A 21,068-nucleotide genomic window follows, 5' to 3' on the forward strand; every position below is an offset into this window, starting at 1 on the left:
GGGACGTAATGTACTATTTCTGTTTTACCTTTTGATCTAAAATTTTGTACACGCACTCTTGAAAGGTAAATGCATAGTGCTACTTGCATTTATGTTTGCTTAAAAAATTTTTTGTTTTTTGTTATTCGTAAGATTTTTTTATCAATTACAATTTGGGTTTTACGGTTCTACATTTTTAAAGGATCACTATCCTATTGTTATAACGATGACTTAACTGTAAATATTATATCACGTTTACCGCATTTACTCGAGTTTAAAAGTAAACATGTTAACAAAACTGTCATGACCATTTGACAATTAAATATTGTATTTTTACGCTTACTTAGCAATTTCGGTAATTGTGCGGATTAGCTCACAAATTTAAAAACTCACTTTAAATTTTTAATTATTTCTATTTTAATCGTTGGAATATTGTTTTTACATATTTCGAATGATTGGAAAACCAAAAAAAATGTAAAAAAAAATTTTTTTTTCAATTTTTTTTTTTTTTCTTCATTACAAAAAATCACATTGCGATGATATTCTGTGATTTGAAAAATTGTCGTTCTGTAATTTTACTATCAATATTCCGTATTTTTTTGCTTATAGAATATAATTTTATACGTATATAGTATAAAAATGGTATTCTTTAGATTTATAAACCATTTTTACAACGGGCAGACGTCAATGGCATCAGTCACAAGTTTAACATTGATTCTGATATAAAACTTACATATAAAGTTATGCAAATATCTACTCAACACACATTTTCATTCAGCATCCAATTTAGGTAAGTCGCAAGTTCCATACAACAACTACGCCTACCAAGCTTTTATAATCGACGGAGAGAATCAGTTTCACTTAGCTGCTTACCGATATGAACTGAATCCCGAAAACAAAGCCAAGTTATTGGAAACAAAAAAGAAGACGTTTTTTAACAAAAATGTTTTGGTTAAAAAACTTTTGTTTTACGAATTCATGAGAACAAATTCTTTCAAGTGAGTTCAATACACATCAGCTTAGGTAATATGTAAACAAACATTTACGTGCACATGAAATGAATATATTGTTTGCCACGGATCGTTACAGTATCACACCAGAGCGTCTGCAAGAATTGGCAGTTTACTTGGCCGAACTCCTACCACCTTTAACACCCGAAAGTTTTCATACGCCCCACACAAAAGACAGAACTGCTGGTGGTCCTCTTGCCTACATCTACGTGAAACAGCGCGAAAAAGAAATCGCCATCAAAAGGCTAGTTGTGTCGACGAGCAACAAAAGAAAATTGAACGAAATCGGTAAATTTATTCGTTATTCATTATTGTAATTTAAATAACTTCTGCATAACAATATTTTTTTCGTTTTCTTTTTATAAAATGCGAACCCTCCGAGGCATTCCAAGGGCTTTGCACTCAAGTACAAATTATTGATAGCGAATATTTAAATAAATGGAAGACAACAGCTTACGTAGAGAGAAGTATTTTTTACGAGAAATCTGACTACGGCACTATATTTTCTGCATTTTCGAACTACATGAATGTTGCGGGATACTCTCTCGCTAGTTCCATTATATAATTCCCAACACAGCCCCAGCAGTAATACAACCTCAACTATCCTCACAGGGACCTACACCGCAGATCGAGACTCCGAGTCGTGCAAGATCCGCTTATCATGAGCCTCCCACTTTCCCAGCAAAACGGAGAAATCCAACAAGTTTATCTCGACAGTTGATAGTCACCCCAACGTCATCAGCCCCACCAAACAAGTCATCAACTTGTGAGAAATGACAAAGGACCTCTACAGCACTCGGGTAAGCATCCTGACTATCTATGGTAAGATGCTGAATCATCCTAAGGGCCAGGTAGGGCATCAACGACATACCATAAGTAACAGTGAGCGCTCGGAAATCCAAGATCAAATTTGAACAGTCTGGCCTCTAAATGATACGCTGCTAGTTAGTATCTTTTCCATGGATCAAGATTTGCCAGAACATCTTGACTATGTCTATAATAATACAAAAACTTGAAAACTGTCCACTGAGAAATAATGATGGCTATGTCAGAATTAACTTAAGACCAGGCAACAGCAATGCGTTCAACGACCAACCCTCAGAAATCTTTTGAAAAGCATTAAATACCACACGTTAATTTTTAGGATTTGCTTTACTAGTTACAGAGTGACGAGGTACAAAGTATCCAAGTGACTGACTCTTGGAATCTGGCACCACTTTCATGTGCTCGAAATCCTGATATTCTTGTAGAAATTTTTGATAAGTTCTGAAAATGTTCGAATTTTTGCTTAATCGTCTGTCAGATCAAAGTAGACAACCGATGGCAATATCTTGATAATCAGAAGGAGATTGTTTCTTACAAAATGATAAGCGGCCAACAAAATGACTCTGAGAGTTTTAAAAGTAGGACGATTCAAGCAACTCCTCACAATACTTGTCTTCTTAGGGTAAAGCCTTGAATAAATTTATTTCCTTTAAAATTTGCGAAAGAGTTGGTTTGGTATATATATATTTAAAAATCCTGTACGTCAGACCCAACGACCAAATTAGACTTAGAAGCATTACCAGTCAACACCCAGTCAAAGATAGTATTCTGCGCTAGTGGTACCTCTGAAGGACCTTTTTCCAAACTATTTAACAAAAAAAAGTGGGTAAACATCCACTTCCAGAATGCAGTCAATCTTTCCTGGCTTCAGAAATGGAGTATCTGCAAGGGCAACTCCACGAAGATGCGGATATTCCGAATAAGTGATCAAACAACTGACAGTATACTTAATAAGCCTTTTTATGATCTACGCACTGATTTCAAGGGGAATACAATTACCCTTAGGCCTCACAAAAAAAAAAGCCTCATTATTGATTCTAGAGGGTACCTCTCATCCCATCGTTTTATCGAAAATTTGGCCTTACTAGTAGTCTTGCATATCTCTCAATAAATTTTCCAAATCACCTCCTTACTTCTTGTAATTACCTTATTTTCTCAAAGAAGGCTCCAAACCCTGCAATTTCAGCCTTGACAGACATATCCGCGATGTACGAAACTCAAGTAATTATTAATTAAAAAACCGCAGTTTTTCGCTGTATTTAATTATTTATGCAAAAAGTTGTCGTACGATTTCGATTGTTAACATCTCATTTTTTCGTCTTTTTAAGCCCTACAGGGCAAAATTATTTGTTTTCACGATTTTGGTTTTCCTAACTACTTTTTGCGCAAAAACAGGTGGTTTTTGACACCTTATCGATTTTTTTTGTACAAGTTGCTACATACCCATTTTATTTAAATTTTTTTTTTCATTTTTCTGACGATTTTTTCCCTATTCATCACGTCGAAAAACCTTGCTGTATTGCGATTAAAAAGAAAAACACTCGATTCCAAGACTATAAGTGAACGACTGTCACGTTAGCATAACATACGAATATAATTCCTATAGTGCAGGTATCATAGATTTTAACATAAATTTTGTGTTTGATTGAATTTTATGTGCAGTTAAATGACTTCTACGAATGTTGCTCCTGCATACAGTACCAGAGCCACTTTACAGTCGCTAGAGTGACTACTTTAAATTCATCTCCCCTTAAAATATTTTCTTCAAGTCAAATCATGCTGATATGCTCTCCAAGTAGGTTACATTTGAAGAGGAATCTCATGTTGCCATCAAAATTAACGTAAGATGAACTGTTTCTGAAATCAAAATTAGATTTTACTTGAACAATTTTTTTTTTTAGGATTGAGAGCCAGATTAAACTCTTCGCATTTTTTTACATAGGTGGTCCCTTTGTCACATTAGTTTTGACCTTATCCGTAATTACAAATTTATATTGAAACACAAAATTTTTTCAATACGACTCTCCTGTATCATGACTTGACGATCCAAGTCACGTCTGCAACTTAACTGCGATCACTACAATGCTCTAGCATTTTAGGGTTAATGCATATGATCTCCTCAGGTAAAATGTGATAGCCATCTTAATTGCACATTTTCTGCTAATAACGTGATAAAAATTATGTAAAATTAATGGGCTAGTCACTTGTGAGTGTTTTTTCTTCATTTTCTTTGCGTTTCAGTTAACAAATTGTTTCATTTTGAGGATTAAAGCACGCAAAAATATAACATAGAAGATCCGCAATAAATGTCAAAACAAAAGTGTAAGCTATTTTACCTCAAGGAATCGACGATACCTAAGCAAATTGAAGGTGTATCGCATTTTACCTCAGGAACTCGCCGTATCTGAGAGTATCCAAGGCGTATCGCTCTTTACCTCAGGGAATTTGTGATATCTGAGAAAATTAACGGTGCATCACTTTTCACCTGAGAAAATCCATGATACCTGAGCGTATTTAAGGCATATCGCACTTAATTTCAGGTAATCTGGGATATGAGCAAATCAACGGTGCATCGCCGATTTCCTGAGGTAAAATGCAATGCACCGTTGATTTTTTTAGATATCGCAGATCCACTAAGGTAAAGTGCAATACGTCTTGGACACTTTAAGATATTGCGGATTTTCTGAGGTTAAATGTGATACATATTAATTTTGCTTAGGTGTCACAGATTCCTTTTGGTCAAACAGTTTACGCTTTTGTTTGGACTTTTAAAAAAAATCACTTACGAGCAACTAGCCCATTGATTTTATATAATTTTCATCACGTAATTTTTCAGCAAATGCGCAATTTAAAAGGCTATTGCATTTTATCTTAGAAGATCAGCGATATGCTTTGACCTTAAAATGCAAGAGCATTGTAGCAAACGCAGCGAAATTGCAAACGTAACTTAGAACGTCAAGTCACGATACAAGAGAGTCGTATTGAAAAGATTCAGTGTTTTAATATAAATTTGTAATTACAGACAAGGTCAAAGCTCATGTGACAAGAAGACTACCTATGTAAAAAATGCGAAGAATTTAATTTGGCTATTAATCCTTACGAAACAAAACTATTCCATTGAAATCAAACTTTTGTTTTGGAAAAGATTGCTTCTACATTAATTTTGATGGCACCATGAAATTTCTCTTTTAATTTCACCTAGCATGATTTGACTAAATAAAAACAATTTTGAGGAGAGATGAACCTTAGGTTGTTACTCTAAGTCGTTACATTCTATATTGTGGTTTTCTGTCTTGCATGATTTTTATTTTTTTAGAGTTTCTAGATCAACAAACGCATGAGCGTTTACAAAAGAGACGAAGCAACTGCATGTTGATTTTATACAAAATAAAGCAACAAATTACGTTTCTCGGGTTAAGATCTTTCTGTCAGGTATAAAAAAAAATCGTATACTCCACTCAGCAGGGAAATAGCACATCACTATCCACGTATTTGCTACCGTTGGGCTTTGCCTTCGGTGGCATTATACAAGCAGGCGGAAATGTACTGCATCCCTGACTCATGACGTAATATACTATTATAAAGGAAAGATCTATAGACACATTTCCTAATTTTTTTAAGTAATACTTCTATAATCGAGTGCACTGCACAGTAAAAAAAAGATTTTAGACTTATCACCTTGAGAAAATATGGAACGGAAGTAAATCTTGTATTTTATGAATTCTTGCCCAGCCCCGCCACGCTTAGTCCTATCTACCCCACTATCTCGAACCAGACTGATAAGATAACCATGCTAAACTACCCCACATAGCACTACCAAAGGACATGTCTTAAAAAAGCAAATTTTTACTTTTATTTAAATTAAATTCTTTATTTTTTAACTAATTCTCCTAAGAAAAAACAAAAAAAAAACGATCCCAATGATAGAGTACCTCCTACTTCTTGTTATACTATGGTTCGTACTCTTCTTTAAATGTTAATACGTGTTTACCATTAGTTACTTAAAGTGGTTTCATCATAAATCATATTCGTTATTTAATTATTTATTAAATTTTATAATTTCGTTTTTAATCTTACAAACCTTGTTCTTAGAAACAACTGTAACGTACAATTTGCAAGGCATATCATACGGACTCTTTCTGGTAACTGCGAGGCGGCTTTAGCAAGAAGGCATCGACAGAAAGGAAATAAAGTAATGTAAGGCCCGGCAAGCTTCAAATCGTGGTACTCGGGATTTGGCAGTCAAGCGCTATTAAAAGGGTCAGGCGTTACCAAGGGACTCGAGCGTTATTAAGTTAAGACACTGGGCGATAACTAGGGGAGGACACGACAAGCCTAAAACGAAAACACATGCGCAACTTTGCCTTAGAAATGGGTTATTTTTAATAAAGGTCTTTTGAAGTAACACGTATTGGTGATTTTCACGACGCACCTCCTTACCAATCTCTTTTCCACGTAACAGTTTTAGTGCTAGTTTTGGGGTACGGTAAGAGTCATAATTTTTTTTATTTGACGCTTTTTAAAAAATTCCACTGAAAAGCACACATAGTGCAGTGCCACAAGAACACGACAATAAAAAATCGAGAGGCTGAGGATCCAACTAAAGATGACAGTTCCGGTTATATTCTACAAGCAACGGGGACAGCAGCCCAGAAGCCAACAGGACCAGGATACCTATTGCAGATAACCACAGGGTCAAGGAGACAAGCGCCGAGTGCTGAAGGGAAATGATCTTTAAAATTGTATTCTTATTGGTGTGCGTATGGACATGCACGTAAGTACATTTGTAATACAATTAATTTTATCCCTTACCCCGAAGGCAAGATAGGAAAGGCACTTACTAGGCAAAGATTAGGTCATGGTAAATTTTCATTTTTAATGTATATTTATTATTTCGTTTACTTCTTTTTTTAGTGTTTTCTTTTCTTAAAACCGGAAACAAAAATTACGCGAGATAACAGACTTAAATACGCAGTAGACTAGAAAAATTTTTGCACAACGAATGTAAATCAGAGGGATTTTATTAGTGGGCTTAGTCAAGAGACAGGAAACATCTGGAAATCACAACTCACATCCATATCGGCTGAAAATTCATTACTAATTTATTATCACTTTTTTTTAACGACAATAGACAATAAATTTGCTGAAAAAAATATTTTTCTTTACGAACGACTAAATGAGAATGCAGGAAAAAATCGAAGAAATTAAGTGAGGGACGGATACCGCTTTTTTACTCTCTTACCTCGCCTTCTATAATAAATACATATACATTTATATATACATATATAGAAGTAGGAAAGAAAAATGATTTATTTTAGCAATGATCCATTAGTTGAAAAGCGATACCAAAGGCCGGGGCAATAATATAATAACTAAAATGTGCTGGCTAGGGCTTAGTAAAGAGCAGCAAAAGGAAAGTACGACAGAACAAATGTCGGAACTAGAGATTAAACCTGAAGGGTGTGAAAAACTCTATGCCCTAGACGAAAAGGCTAAAGCAATAGTGATGGGCTTATTTTCAAAAATTATAGCGAAGCTAAAGGAAGCAGAGGAGGTGAATGTCCATCACAAGGTGGTCATAAAAAACAATTTAAAATTTGCCACCGATTGGTAGGGATCACAGGGATGTATCTGATGATACAGACGTAAACACAGGACGTATGAACAAATAAGTGGGTCTTTTGCCTGGTGGACGAGTCAGAGAGCAAAATGCGAGGAGAGCTAAAGAGATTTGCGGAGTTGGAACAGACAAAACAAATATGCTGTGAACGCAATGAAACCTCGGAATACGAGGCTTTCATAATCTATAGCTATGGGACAAAAAAAAAAAGAGAGGAACTTGGAAAAATAAAGAAAGCCACGTGTATGGTAACGGTCCTACCACTAACTAATAACTACATGAACTGGGTTGATTTTGATGCAAATAGGGATATACTATGAAGTGATATAGGACCAAACGTGGCCCAATTTACAGAATATACACACGCTACACACAACCATAACCATTTACGCAGACCACAGAACGTGCAATAAAACATTCTACTCACGCTTAGCTATATGACTGGCAACATCTCGTACTTTGACGGGGACCTAGTCAGCCTACCGCTATTCAAGAGAATGGTGCGAATGGTTGCACAAACAATAAAACTGGGAGACGAATAATTTTTTAAGGCACCCTCACGAATAGACTGAAAAGAAAAACAGCGGAACATTTCGCTACAAGATTAACGCAGTTTAGAATAGTTAAAGAGTTTATTAGAAAGCTCTCGAAAAGATACTCTAATATTAATAACGCAGACTCGCTCATGGCAAAATCAAAAGTAATAACACAACAAGAGAGCGAAGCAATAGACGATTACGGTGGATGAGTGCAACAATTGTATTATAGATTAACGATATTGTACGTTTCGAACCCATACTTTTTTCCAATTCAAAAATAGACGCTGTAAGCAAACTTGAAATTCGAGGTGGTAAAACAATTTACATATAGATTACTCCCAACTTTTAGTTGAAAAATGGGAAGCAATCAGAAAGGCAGTTAAAATCGAGAGCAACCTTGGTTGGCGGCACGCTATAGCAGTCAGTGCACTACCTACGTACAATAAGATAGCAACTGAGTAGGGGCCACTAAAAAACCTGTCAAGAAAAGGAGAAAAAACGACAGAAATTACCGATGGGGCACAAGAAGCAGCAGCAGCAAACGAAAACGCTGTATATACTGTGACGGCTGAACCGGGCATTCAGTCAAAAAATGCCGAAAGCTACTAGCGATGGTAAACGACAAGAGGGTTTCAAGGGATAACGAAAGAGCACTAAAAAGGAATTGCAATTATTATCAGAAGCTGGGACACTATGTGAGAGACTGCTGCTCACGCAAGCAAGACAGGAAGTAAGAGGAAAGACGACGAAACAAGGGGTATAACCAACCCATAAATAATACCCATGCCAACAGAAACGCCTATAATTACGGAGAGAAAAAATATAATTTTTATAACCGTAATTACAATAATTACAATAATTATTACAGAAACTATAACAAGGGCCCAACGAAGCCTTATAACATGATAAACAGTTATAATGTCAGGTAGAATACATTCAGCCCTAGAGGTAATACTTATTATGGCAACTGTGACAATAGAGACTCATAGAATTATGACAATAGAAGAACGTTTAACCGTTATGAAAACGGCTACAAAAATCAAGACAGCAGGGATGGCAATAACAGAGGTTTGATTGGAAAATGGTGTTTACGCCCCTGACAGTAGAAAAGACCCACCCGCAGCTTTAAACTCGCAAGATGTTCGGCGTGCTTCTCAAATGTTGAACATAAATTAGAGAAAAAGACAAGGAGAAGTGTGTCTGGCGAGAAAGAACGTGCGAGAGAGAGGCCGCAGAAGGTAGAGCAAAAACTAGTGGAGGTAGAATTGCACATTAAGAGCCCGAGTACTTACGCAGTGTGGGGGAGTATAAAACGTGTGACGTGGTATTTTCTGGCTCTGTGGCGTAAAGACGTGTAGTAAAGAGCTGTTCTAGTTACCTTGCATAAAGAAAATTACACGTACGTTATCCACCTTTTTGCTACCTTGGTGCTACCTCGCACGGCTCGTCTCCGCTGTCTCTACACCTGAAATTTGCATGCAAAAAGGGGTTTCATCGCAGGCGGCTGGTTGGGGCGAGCCACTCCTAGGGAAAGGAGACAACTCGCAAAATAATATTTCAACACGCACAAAAATTGTTCCGTACAACGTATGGTTTACTCCACGAACATAATACTGGTAACTACACTGGAGATTGCTGAACACCATCTGACGCTACACAAGCTCGGTTCCCCAGCCCACGTTCACGCCAAAAGCTACGAAATTCCCTGTCCTGGTAAGTTTCTCTCCTTGGGAAAGAGAAAAATCCTTTCCATTTCTTATACATGCTTACAGACAGTAGGTATCGAGTGGCTTATATGGGCATGACTCACGGAGCACGCAAAACATTGGGCACAGTACAGACTCAGTTGCACGAATTGGAGTGTACATTGTACATCGTCCCCTATGACTTCCTAATTGACGAGAAAAAAATCATAGGGTGGGATAGTTTTAAGCGATACCAGGGCCAGATAAGCACCACTGAAAATATAATTAGATTAGATTATGTAGAGATACAATTTTTAAAGCCAGAGTGTTTTGAAATATCGGCAAAGTTGAGACAAATAGTTAATGCACAAATGAAAAAAAGCAGGAATAAAGCAGAAAGTGTCTGGATACCCCTCCAAAAGATAGAGAAAGGAATAATATTTGGAAACTTCATAGACAGAGATATTAAAAGAAAATTAGCCACATAATGCATTAACATAAGTGACGAGATGAAATACGTGCCTGTTCCCAAAGTAGAGAAGAAATAAAGTAAAACACACATAACGTGGGAAGTATGTCTCAGTCAGAGAAGAATGAGAATACGGTACAAAACGAACGCAATGAGCAGCTAGAGAAAGTGGCACCTTCCGATAAGTGACTAGAAAATTTAAAAGACAAAACGTTAAGGGAAATTTTTGAATGTGCACAACCTGGTAGTACCGTGACAAAAATATCGGAAGTACCATCCGATCCACCCTAAAACTGTTTCTTTCACAGCCTTGTATGGTTATACAATGTCAATATCTCATTTATTAAGTTACGAATAATTCTGTGCAACTCTAATTCATTACAAAAATTTAGAGAGCTGAAACAAAAAAGGAAATTTGAGTCAGAAACAATGGATGAGAACAGCGATTGTACTTATCTGTTCTCTCAAGAATTTAAGAAAAATATTTCTGTACATTATACATTCTCCTGTTACGTTGGAGCGACATAATATTTGAGTCTTAGCTTGCGCTTAATAACTCGGAATTATCACTAGGCGCGTAGGTGGGATGGGGGGCTAAAAGGTAGCTTAATTACTTGACCAGGCGCTTAGAAGGGGGGAGCCTGACTGTTTTGATCGAAATAAAGCGGTTGTCAAGCAGTAGTGCGAGGCACTCGTTCGTGGACCGCCTCTGATTTGTCAAAAATACCCGGCGCAACGTGTCAAAATAGTACCCAGTCCACGATCTAAAGGTTACCAATACCGTAACGAGTAAAGGTTGTCATGTTCTAGAGGTTACGCAAAGGGCAAAATAGTTTAAATTCATGTCCAGACTAGGAGCCACCAATACCGTCCGGAGTAGAGGTGATTGTCCTAGACTTAACGTTAAGAACAACTTTGTTATTAATTCTCGTAGTGAGGTTTTTAACTGACAACATAATGCGAGCTCCAAAAACATGTCTGCATTGAAACGGAATGGAAAGGCAAAGTCAATCACCTTAATACTTCAAATCGACTTACTTTAATTTTTGGATATCCAAACGTAAGCATAACAGTAAGACGGCAAAGATAAACTCTAACTATCCAGTCACCATTCAAGGGTAAAATTAACTCTGCCTCGCTTTGCAGTAAACTAGGTTGTAACAGGGGCAGACTCTTACTACTCCGTCTACCTTGAAGGGCTATCGTCGAGTGTCTTTCCCGGAGTCTCCGGGCCTTTTATGATAGTCAATTTATAGTAGAGATGTATCAATGCGTACTTGAAAGATTTCCCCGTATGTTCTCAATGGCACGTATTCAATGGGGTTAGAGGAGACCTGCTAACAGTTCGTTTTCTCCCAAAAACAGGAATTGCACTCCCTTTGACTGTGTAGGAGTATCCCAGCTTAGGCTACTATGTGACAGTGGTGGCAAGCCAAAGCGTCGGCTGATACGTAGTGTAAGGTGTATAACACAGAACGGCTTCGTTACCATGTGTGCGTTCCCTATACAGACGCTACTATAACAGTGAGTTATTCGTAACTACAGTTGAGTGAACGCATTATATACGTTCTCTCAATCTCATTAGTAGAAGCAGTAGCAGCCAAAGTAATAGCAGTGGTGGCAACGGTAGCAACAAAAACAAAAAGTGTTAACCGTAGTGATGCAGCTTATCAAAAAAAATGCACGAACTTCGCGCGTCTTTCTCTCTCTCTCTCTCTCTCTCTCTCTCTCTTTCACTATTTCACGACCAAATCATACCCCGACGCTTGCAGCAACGTCGTGAAATGTCTTAACAACTGCTGGCAATCATTCGTGGCGTGCGCAGTTGCACAAGACTTGCGAGCGCTAGTGTCGCGTAATATATGCTCTCATGTGCGTACAACTGCTCGCAAGTGCTCGCATCTCGTAGCGTGCACAGCGCGGCTACTTGCAAATGCTCGCATCTTGCAGCCTGCAGTGCCCAACTACTATGCAAGCGCCAGCATATGCTGCCCCATGCTCAGAATTTCCCCACTCTGCCTGCACAGTATACATTTTGTGGATAGCTTCTTGTGACTTGTGCGACGTCTAACGTCCCCCCGCCTTTCCTTTGTTCGCGCTTTTTCGCGTTCCACCACGAAACATTCAAGAAAAGAGCTGCGCCACTGACGGCAGACTTTTCAATAGATTTGTTCGATTAGGAGGTTCCAAGCGCTTGGAGGGTTCCTAACACCTTTATCCTGAGCCCGCATTTTTGCTTCAAGTGCTCCAAACGCATTAATTGTATGCTCATAACCAGGTCACCCAAAAAAGCCGTAAGAGAGCCAGCTACAAATTATCTTATAATATGATAATACAAATTATCTACTCTCTTATCTGTAAATAATTTAGGTCTGTGCCGCGCTCCAAGTGCTCTTGGCTCAGGTTATCAAAAAAAATCGTAGTAGTGCCTGATTAACTTTTCATCTAGTATTAGTAAATTATTTACAGATAAGAGGGTAATAATTTATATTATAATATTATGAGATAATTTATAGCTGGCTCTCTTACGGCTTTTTTGGGTGCCCTGGTTATGAGCATGCAGTTGGTACATTTGGACCACTTGGAGCAAAACGTGGGCTCAGGCTAAAGGCGTTAGTAACACTCTGAGCGCTTAGAACCTTTTAATCAAGCAAATCTAATAAAAGGTCTGCCATCTGTGGCACAGCTCCTTTCTCGAATGTTTCGTGCCGAAGCACGAGAAAGCGCGCATAAGGGGAACGCAGGGGCACACTAGGCGTCGTACAAGTCACAAGAAACTAGGGGTAAACGTACTTATAACCGTACAGTTTTGCACCGACTTTTTTTTGTATATTTTACTACATAATTGTTTACTGTCAAATTTTATTTTTAAACGATTTAAATCGTTGTTTTGGGTTCCTTGCACGTATAAAATTTTTTTTACCGTTGAATCGTACCAAAATAGTTTTATAACTAATCGATGAATAAAATATCATACTCCTAATTACCGTACAGCTGATCCTATTACCACACCCCATCTATCGTACATGTTCCTATTACCGTACACCATGTGACGTTCCTTCTCACGTCACGATGTTCTTTAAGAACGAATAAAACAAATAATGTAAGACTTTGCCTAGAAGGGAGAGTAAAGATGGCGTGGGAGAAAAATTTCTCTACATGCGTGCGATGAAGCGATGGATGTCGTAATTACATATATTTTGAATTGTCTACGTACTTATAAAATACTAGCACGCACTGTACAGATATCCTTCTCCTCAGCCAAATGGAATACTAAATGATTTGAGAGGATAAAGGATGAGGAATGGGCACTCGTCACTGTGGCTAAGCCATAGATCGAGGAGGCCCGGAATGATATGATATTCCCGTCCTCGTACTTACGACCTTGGCGTTATTGCAAAACTGAAACAAGCGAAAGAGAGTTCCACCGCCATCCGATGATTCCCTAGACGTTCGACGAAAGCTAAAAATAAAATAATACTTGCATGCAAAGACGCCAAATTCAAGGAAACAAACAAGGTGGGAATTTGTTTAGGTACCAAGGCTTTAATGTAGCGAACTTAACAATACATATCTTTTAATAATGCATACAAATCACTACATCAAGCAAAGCATAATATTTAAATAAGGGCGTACAAAAGTGAGCTAATAGCAAAAAAGAAAAAGTAAGCGCTTAAGCAAAGACAAATATGAGCTTTAGCCAACATTATAATACATTTGAAATAATAACCAACGCGATGCATTGAAGCAATTTATAGCGGTGCATTTAAGCTACTCTTAATCAAGCATTGAAGCTAAGTGCCTTGGTGCGTTGAAGTGCGACACAAATGTATTGCAGATTCCCCGTTGGCACCAGAAAGATCAAGTGTCTTGACCAAGCCAGTACCGAAGGTAGAATGCCTTTTGTCGTGCGCTCGCCGTGCTTGGGTGGTGCTGTTGGACTGCTTGCGGTAGGCGCTGTCGAATCCCATTTCCTATGAGCCGATTGATAACTTGCGGTGATGGGCCATGCATTGACGCCCCGCATGCATTGCGCTGCGCGTAGCGATCTACCTGCTCTTCGCCCTGCGTGGACCTATTTAAAACATAATTAGTAGCAAGCACAGCATTAGCTATCAACATAAAATGAGAACAAAAAATATTTTTACCTATAAATAAAAGATATAAATAAAGACCACCAATCATACATTGCTTCACCCAGTATTAAAAATAAGTTAATTTATTAATTTAAATACGAGAGGCTAGTTGGTCACAACCAATCACCGCTTGATGACAAATACGAGTATCACCTCAATTCTAGTTTTTTGTTATGTGTATATTTGATCTTACTTATTCTTATTTTACGGTTTTATTCATTATTATTTAAGTAAAAAGCTACCTCACTAAACTTTTATTTCTCTATTATAATATAAAATATTTAACACTGATACGATATCGTAAGCCTTTAATGAAACCTATCAAAGAACAAAACTTGCAAATAACTAATACGAATTAGTTATTTTATGCTACATGCAAAGAAGGTTTGAACTTCAAACAATACAAAAAATAATGAGAACAACTAAATTTTGTAAGGCCTTGAAATTTCACAACAAAAATAATTAATACAAACATTTTTTCAGAATCACGATTTTCATTCTGGTTTTTTTCTTAGTTACTTGAGAATCACACACTTGCGTCTTTAATTTTTGTTCAGCCTTCGATTTTTTATCCTCCACTTTCTTTGATTTTTTGATAGTAATGGATACACCAACATAAACAGTCAACTATACATGCCGTTATACGTTGGAATTGAAGTTATACTCGTATTTGTCATCAAGCGATAATTGGTGTACAGTAATAGGAACACGTATGATAGATGAAGTGGGGTGATAGGATCAGTTGTACGGTAATTAGAAGCACGATTTTTTAATTATTTTTTAGTTATAAGATTATTTTGGTACGGTAGTATGGTAAAAAAAAGTTTTCTTACGCGCAAGGAACCAAAAATAACGATTTAAAACGTTTTGAATCGATATTTGACAGTAAACAATAATGTAGTAAGATATACAAAAAAAGTCGGTGCAAAACTATACGGTAATGGGTACATTTACCCCTATCTACAAAATGTATACTATGAAGGCAGAGTGGGGACATTCTGAGCATGGAACAGCATATGCTGGCGCTCGCATAATAGTCGGGCACTGCAGGCTCCAAGATGCAAGCGCTTGCAAGCATATACTAACGACGCAAGTGCTTGCCAGTAGCCACGCTGTGCAGGCTGTAAGATGCGAGCGCTTGCGAGAAGTTGTACGCATATGAAAGCCTATACTACGTATCACTAGCGCTCGCAAGTAGTCGTGCGCAACTGCGCACACCGTGAACGATCGCAAGCAGTTGTTAAGACATTTCACGACGTTGCTGCAAGTGTCAAGGTATGATTTGGTTATGTAAGTAAGAAAGAGGGAGAGAGAGAGAGAGAGAGAGAGAGAGAGAGAGAGAGAGAGAGAGAAAGAGAGAGAAAGACGCGTGAAGTTCATGCATTTTTTTTGATAAGCTGCATCACTACGGTTAACACTTTTTGTTTTTGTTGCTACCATTGCCACTACTGCTATTACTTTGGCTGCTACTGCTTCTACTAATGAGATTAAGAGAACGTATATAATGCGCTCACTCAACTGTAGTTACGAATAACTCACTGTTATAGTAGCGTCTGTATAAGGAACGCACATATGGTAACGAAGCCGTTCTGTGTTATACACCTTACACTAAGTACCAGCCGACGCTTTGGCTTGGCACCGCTGTCATGTAGTAGCCCAAGCTGGGATACTCTTTCACAGTCAAACGAAGTGCAATTTTCGTTTTTGGGAGAAAACGAACTGTGAGCAAGTCTCCTCTAACCCCATTTGATACGTGCCATTGAAGATATACTGAGGGATTTTTGAAGTACCCATTGATACATCCCCACTATAAATTGACTATAAGTAGTAGCGGACCTCTGTGACGCGCTGGTTTGAGACGACGCAGAAACATTTTGTCAGGCAATTAAAAATTGGCACATCCCACATCCAGCTCATTTTTCTCAGTGCGTCAAGAGAAGAGAAGGCAATTCACTTACTTATACCCTTCCTTTCTTCTTTACACCCAAAATTTTTAAAACCTTAATTTAACTTAATATTAATATTAAGACAGAGTATTACTTGTACTTACTAATGTCAGATACCGTTCCTTTATTCAACTTAACTTGTTGCAGAAAAGGCAGAGAAAATCGATTAATATTTCAATTATTGCTGGAGTGAATAAACGATCGGTATATTACGGTATATCAACCAATACTTGTATAGAAATAACGATGACCATTGTTATAATAACTTAGAGTGATAACATTTGTTTAATAGTATGATGGTAATATTAATAGGGGAAATAATAATAACTATAGTAATAGTAATTATAATTATGAGAGTAATGATATTGGTAACAGTAGGAGTACTTCGTTTTTCGTGAGTTAACATAATTAAACTTACAGGTTGTGTTGACTGATTACAATGTTGCAAAAATAATTCAGAATTTCGGTAGAAATTTAGTTAATATGTTTTTTACTTCTAGTCATTGGAGAGAAAGTCGGCAAGTGGTGCTTTGGGGACTTAGAAATTCCGTCACTTATATTGGAGCAGCCGCACAGACTCTCTCTCGACACATATGAGTCAAGAAAAGGGGAAAGAGCTACTATTAATGATCAGCTCGGTTTTCTCGTTTTCTCTTACATGCTTAACGAGTTCAAAAATTTAGGCTATTACGGGTGGTATATCAAAAAATTTGGAAACGTAATAGAAAAAAGGATAGCTCGGCGAGTTATGAATTCATAAAAATCAAATAAGAATTTGATGATGTTGTTTTGCTAGAAGTATAGTATGTATCATTATTTGTCTATAAGTATTACGTTATTTTAATTTTTAACATCGTATCAAGTTGTGCCAGCATTTAATATTGCACCCCAGTTCAACTGTTCCCAGTTGGATTTTTTGCCTCTATTAGTTTTTAAAGTTGTTTTGTTTCTCTGCATTGCAAAATATTTTATTATTCTATTTGCTTTTCGATTCTGGTCAGCATAGGCCAATGTGCATTTGCATGAATCATAGTTGGTCAATGTGCTGCAGCTACGAACTGAGTTTGCAGGTGATTCATGTTTTTTCAGATGCACGTTGCTTGAAAGTACTTTTAAGTCAACATGGAAAATTCCGAGGAAGCAAGCGGAAAAGAAAAATTGTTAGTAACTTTAGTTTACCGAGGTTACACACCTATGAAAATTATATTTACACTTATTACATTGCTACTGCAGACGGTAAATTTGGCCGTTGATCTAGAAGGTGTAGGTGAAAATGCACATTACACGCCTCTCATACAAGTTTCTGGAGCGATAACTACAGAACTTGAGTCAGGGGTAGAGATCCCACGAAGAAATCGTAGCAGTATTAAGGAAAGTGAGGAGCGTAGGCATATGGGTCTCAACTAGACAAGAGAATAGACAGAGACAAGCTGGGAGAGGAGGACTGAAGTCATTCAGAAAAGGAGCAAGATCCTACCGGAAAAGCAGCAGATACAAGTAAACATACGAAAAATGGGAAGAGAATGGACAGCAAAAGAGCAGCGATAATGACAGCTATAAAAGTGCAGTAGAGGAAGAAAGAGAGCAAGCCAATGAGTTGAATGATGTGCTATGCGAAACAGAGAGCGAAAACAAGCCAACACAGTCATACACTCACCATCCATGGAAAAATATAGAGTGTGCAGAACACGCCTACCAAAAGAAAGGCCACCATGGGCACCAAAAAAGGGGGAAGACTCACTGCTACTACAAAAACTAAACAGAATTAAGGGCCTTCCATTCAGATACCTAGACAATCTTGCGTTAATGACAAAAACAGAAGCAGTACCCAACACTGAGGTCATAGATGCGCTGCACAAGAGGGGATACATTAATCTGACACGCATGAACAACCAAAAAAGATGCGTAGGAGTAACTAAAATAATAAGTGCAAGGAGAATAAAAATCATGCACGTGTATGTAAAGCAGTATTTTTGAGGAACTAGTCTAAAATCAAAATTAAAAATGTATGAAGGCCCTTAAAGAGATAGTAGTAAAAAATGAAATAAAAACAATTGATATTGTTAGAGACCTAACGATCCTCAATGTGACCCAGTGGGGGTACTTTGTTAATAACTTTGAAAAAATATTCAAAGATAGTAAACTAGCAGCAGTACTTCACACGAACACTCTGCTAATCCCACCAGCAGATCAAAGACTTAAAATCATTAGAGAACACCACGAAGTGGCAATAGGTGAACATAGGAAAACAAATAAGATATATGACAGGATCGTCAAAGACTTCTTCTGGAGGAACATGCGCCCAGATCTGAGACAGGTCATCCTGGGATGCACATTATGCTAAACGAAAAAACTCGTCCGAATGGAAACGAAGCAAGCCATGCTTATCACTGACACACTCAATAGACCGTTCAAAAAGATTTCTGTAGACTTCTTTGGGCCCATCAGTAAGCCCTCAGCAAATCAGTACACACACATACTATCTTTGCAAGAGTGGCTAACAAAATTTATCGTCCTCGCACTAATTAAAAGAGCAACAGCCGAAGAAACAGTAAGAACGATTACAAATAGATTTATAGCGTACTTCGGGCTGTTGGAACATTTGCTATTGGACTGAGGCACTCCCATGGATACTTACCGAATGAAACAGTTTTTTGACAAAGATCTAGAACACATATAGTATCAAACTGCTATGCAGGGGTCAAACTTCAAACGAATATTCCAACGAGTTAGTTGAGACCCTGACAGAAATGAGAATAATCCCAGCAATGAACCAAGTTCAGACGAAATACCGATCGAAGTATTACTACGACCACCAACTGAATACAAGATATTTCTTGGAGGGAGACATGGTTTATGTGCTGAAAGAGCCATCAAAAAGTAAATATGATGCGCAATACGAGGGCCCGTATAAAACAACAGGTATTGATTATATCACCAAAAACGTAAAACTACATAGGGGTGACGAAATAAGAGTATTCCACGTATAAAAAATCACAAAAGCATGTATGGTAAAGGCACTGCCAGAGAATGCGAGCTGGGTGAGGGACATGAAGGTACAGATTTGAACATTTAACTCTTCTTTAAATTTTTGTAGCCCCCTGGCGTGGCGTAAAAATATAATAGAAAGAAGAGATCAATGAAGCTTAGGACAAAATTTTTGCAGCGTCTGGATGCGCTCGAAAATATAAGTAGAAAATAGGGAATAGATAGGAAGTATTATAGAAGCAAGTAGAAGAAGCAAGGAACTGTGTATCCTCTAATACTCGAAGAGTCATCTGCATAGTAGTAGATCATTTTGCATACATGTAAAGGAAAAAAAAACCCCTTCTTTAACTGCTTTTTTTCTGGGTACACACTAGTGCGGTATCATACACAACAAATAGTAGATTGTATCAAATTAATTCAAGCATTTCAATAAAGTAACACAAGAGTCTTATAACAAATACGTACATTATTGCAAACTAATGACTTTTCAGAGTAAAATTGTCATTAGATACATTTATGAATGTATAAATACTAAAATGTGTACAACGTTAAAGAAGAAATATGCTTACAAACTAATGCAAGTGTCTTATCAAAACTAATGTATGAGTAATCGCAATATAAATTAAATAGAACTAAATTTTATTTTCTCGAAACCAAAAAATAAGTTATGTAACAGAACGGCGCAAAAAAAAGTGGAGAGGTGGTACAATAAAACTCAGGAGCCATTAATTTCAGTGAATTTTTTTCTTTCATTTTTTTAACGAAGGGGTGTATTTCTTTTTTTTTTTTACATGTATACGCAACTTTTGTCGTTATTTAAAAAAAATTTTTTTCTTTTTCTTTTATATTTACCCATTCAAGCATCCTCCCGTCTTCGTCCCCACCCATGGGACCGACGCGCGATAGTAGCCCCCAGCACGCCTTTCATAGGCTGGATGTGGTCCAGTTCGGATGAAGTCAGCTGGGCACCGAGGATACCGCGGCAGCTCAAGCAACATTAGGGCGCCGCAGCCTCTCTACTAACAACGAATAGTCCACCGTCAGCGGGCTGGATTACAAAAAGAAAACCCTAAGAACTAACAAGAAAATCAATGTAAGCTGATGGAAAATTAACAACGTATGAAAATAACAGTACTCACGTGGATGCAGGGCCACCCAAGGGAAATCTGCTGGGATCTTCTGCCACCACATAAACCACCAGGGCAAGGAAAGTGCCATTGCACGCACAGCACAAAGTCACGGCATAAAATGTTCCAGACTCCAGGAAATAATATCAGGTTTGGATGACACGGCCCAAGAGAGGCAAAGGGTCACCCCGGGGGCAGTCCTGGAGTACCACCACAAACAACTGCCTGGACAGGCAGTAGACGTTGCAGCACGTGAAGCCCTCACGATACTTATACCTCTGCACCGGCAGAGGCAAAGCGTTGGACGATTATCTAGACTGACACAGTGGATAAGGGAGGCCGAAAAATTCGTAAGGATCTACGACCAACCACGTCCCCAACTTTGATACAAAAAAGCAGGAAGATCAGGAGACATGGAAAAAAAAAATAATAATTAGATGTATCAAACAGGATACCTACCACTCCATAAGTCGGGCAGACAATTAGAGCCATCGCTGTCTGCCTCTCAACGATCACAAGCTGGGCCCCTCAGGGTATCCGGTTGATGGCACCTATCAATAGATGTATAACACAATAGACTGAAGGAGAAAGGCAAACATACAGTTATATACAGGAACTAATTAATACAAAGGAAACTGAGAAGTACTTATATGGGTATATTCACGGCACACTGACGCCTCCTCCATCACGGCACTGTCCAAGACAGTGCATATGCTGCCATCTCCAGCCACAAACCCCAGGCTA

At 37.9% G+C, this 21,068-nt stretch overlaps 1 protein-coding gene across 1 annotated transcript in view; it reads left to right on the plus strand.

Moving 5' to 3' along the window:
• RyR (Ryanodine receptor) overlaps window positions 1–21,068 on the plus strand; it is a 1,110,242-nt gene that overhangs the window by 656,690 nt on the left and 432,484 nt on the right. Inside the window, exon 32 of the mRNA XM_089598062.1 lies at window positions 19,620–19,631. Coding sequence (XP_089454188.1) covers window positions 19,620–19,631 — 12 coding nt within the window. The remainder of the gene's footprint in view (window positions 1–19,619; window positions 19,632–21,068) is intronic.

The sequence above is a fragment of the Copidosoma floridanum genome, unplaced genomic scaffold, assembly GCF_036245765.1.
Source record: "Copidosoma floridanum isolate Cflo_tuat_1 unplaced genomic scaffold, Cflo_Japanese_pri ptg000004l, whole genome shotgun sequence".
NCBI lineage: Eukaryota > Metazoa > Arthropoda > Insecta > Hymenoptera > Encyrtidae > Copidosoma > Copidosoma floridanum.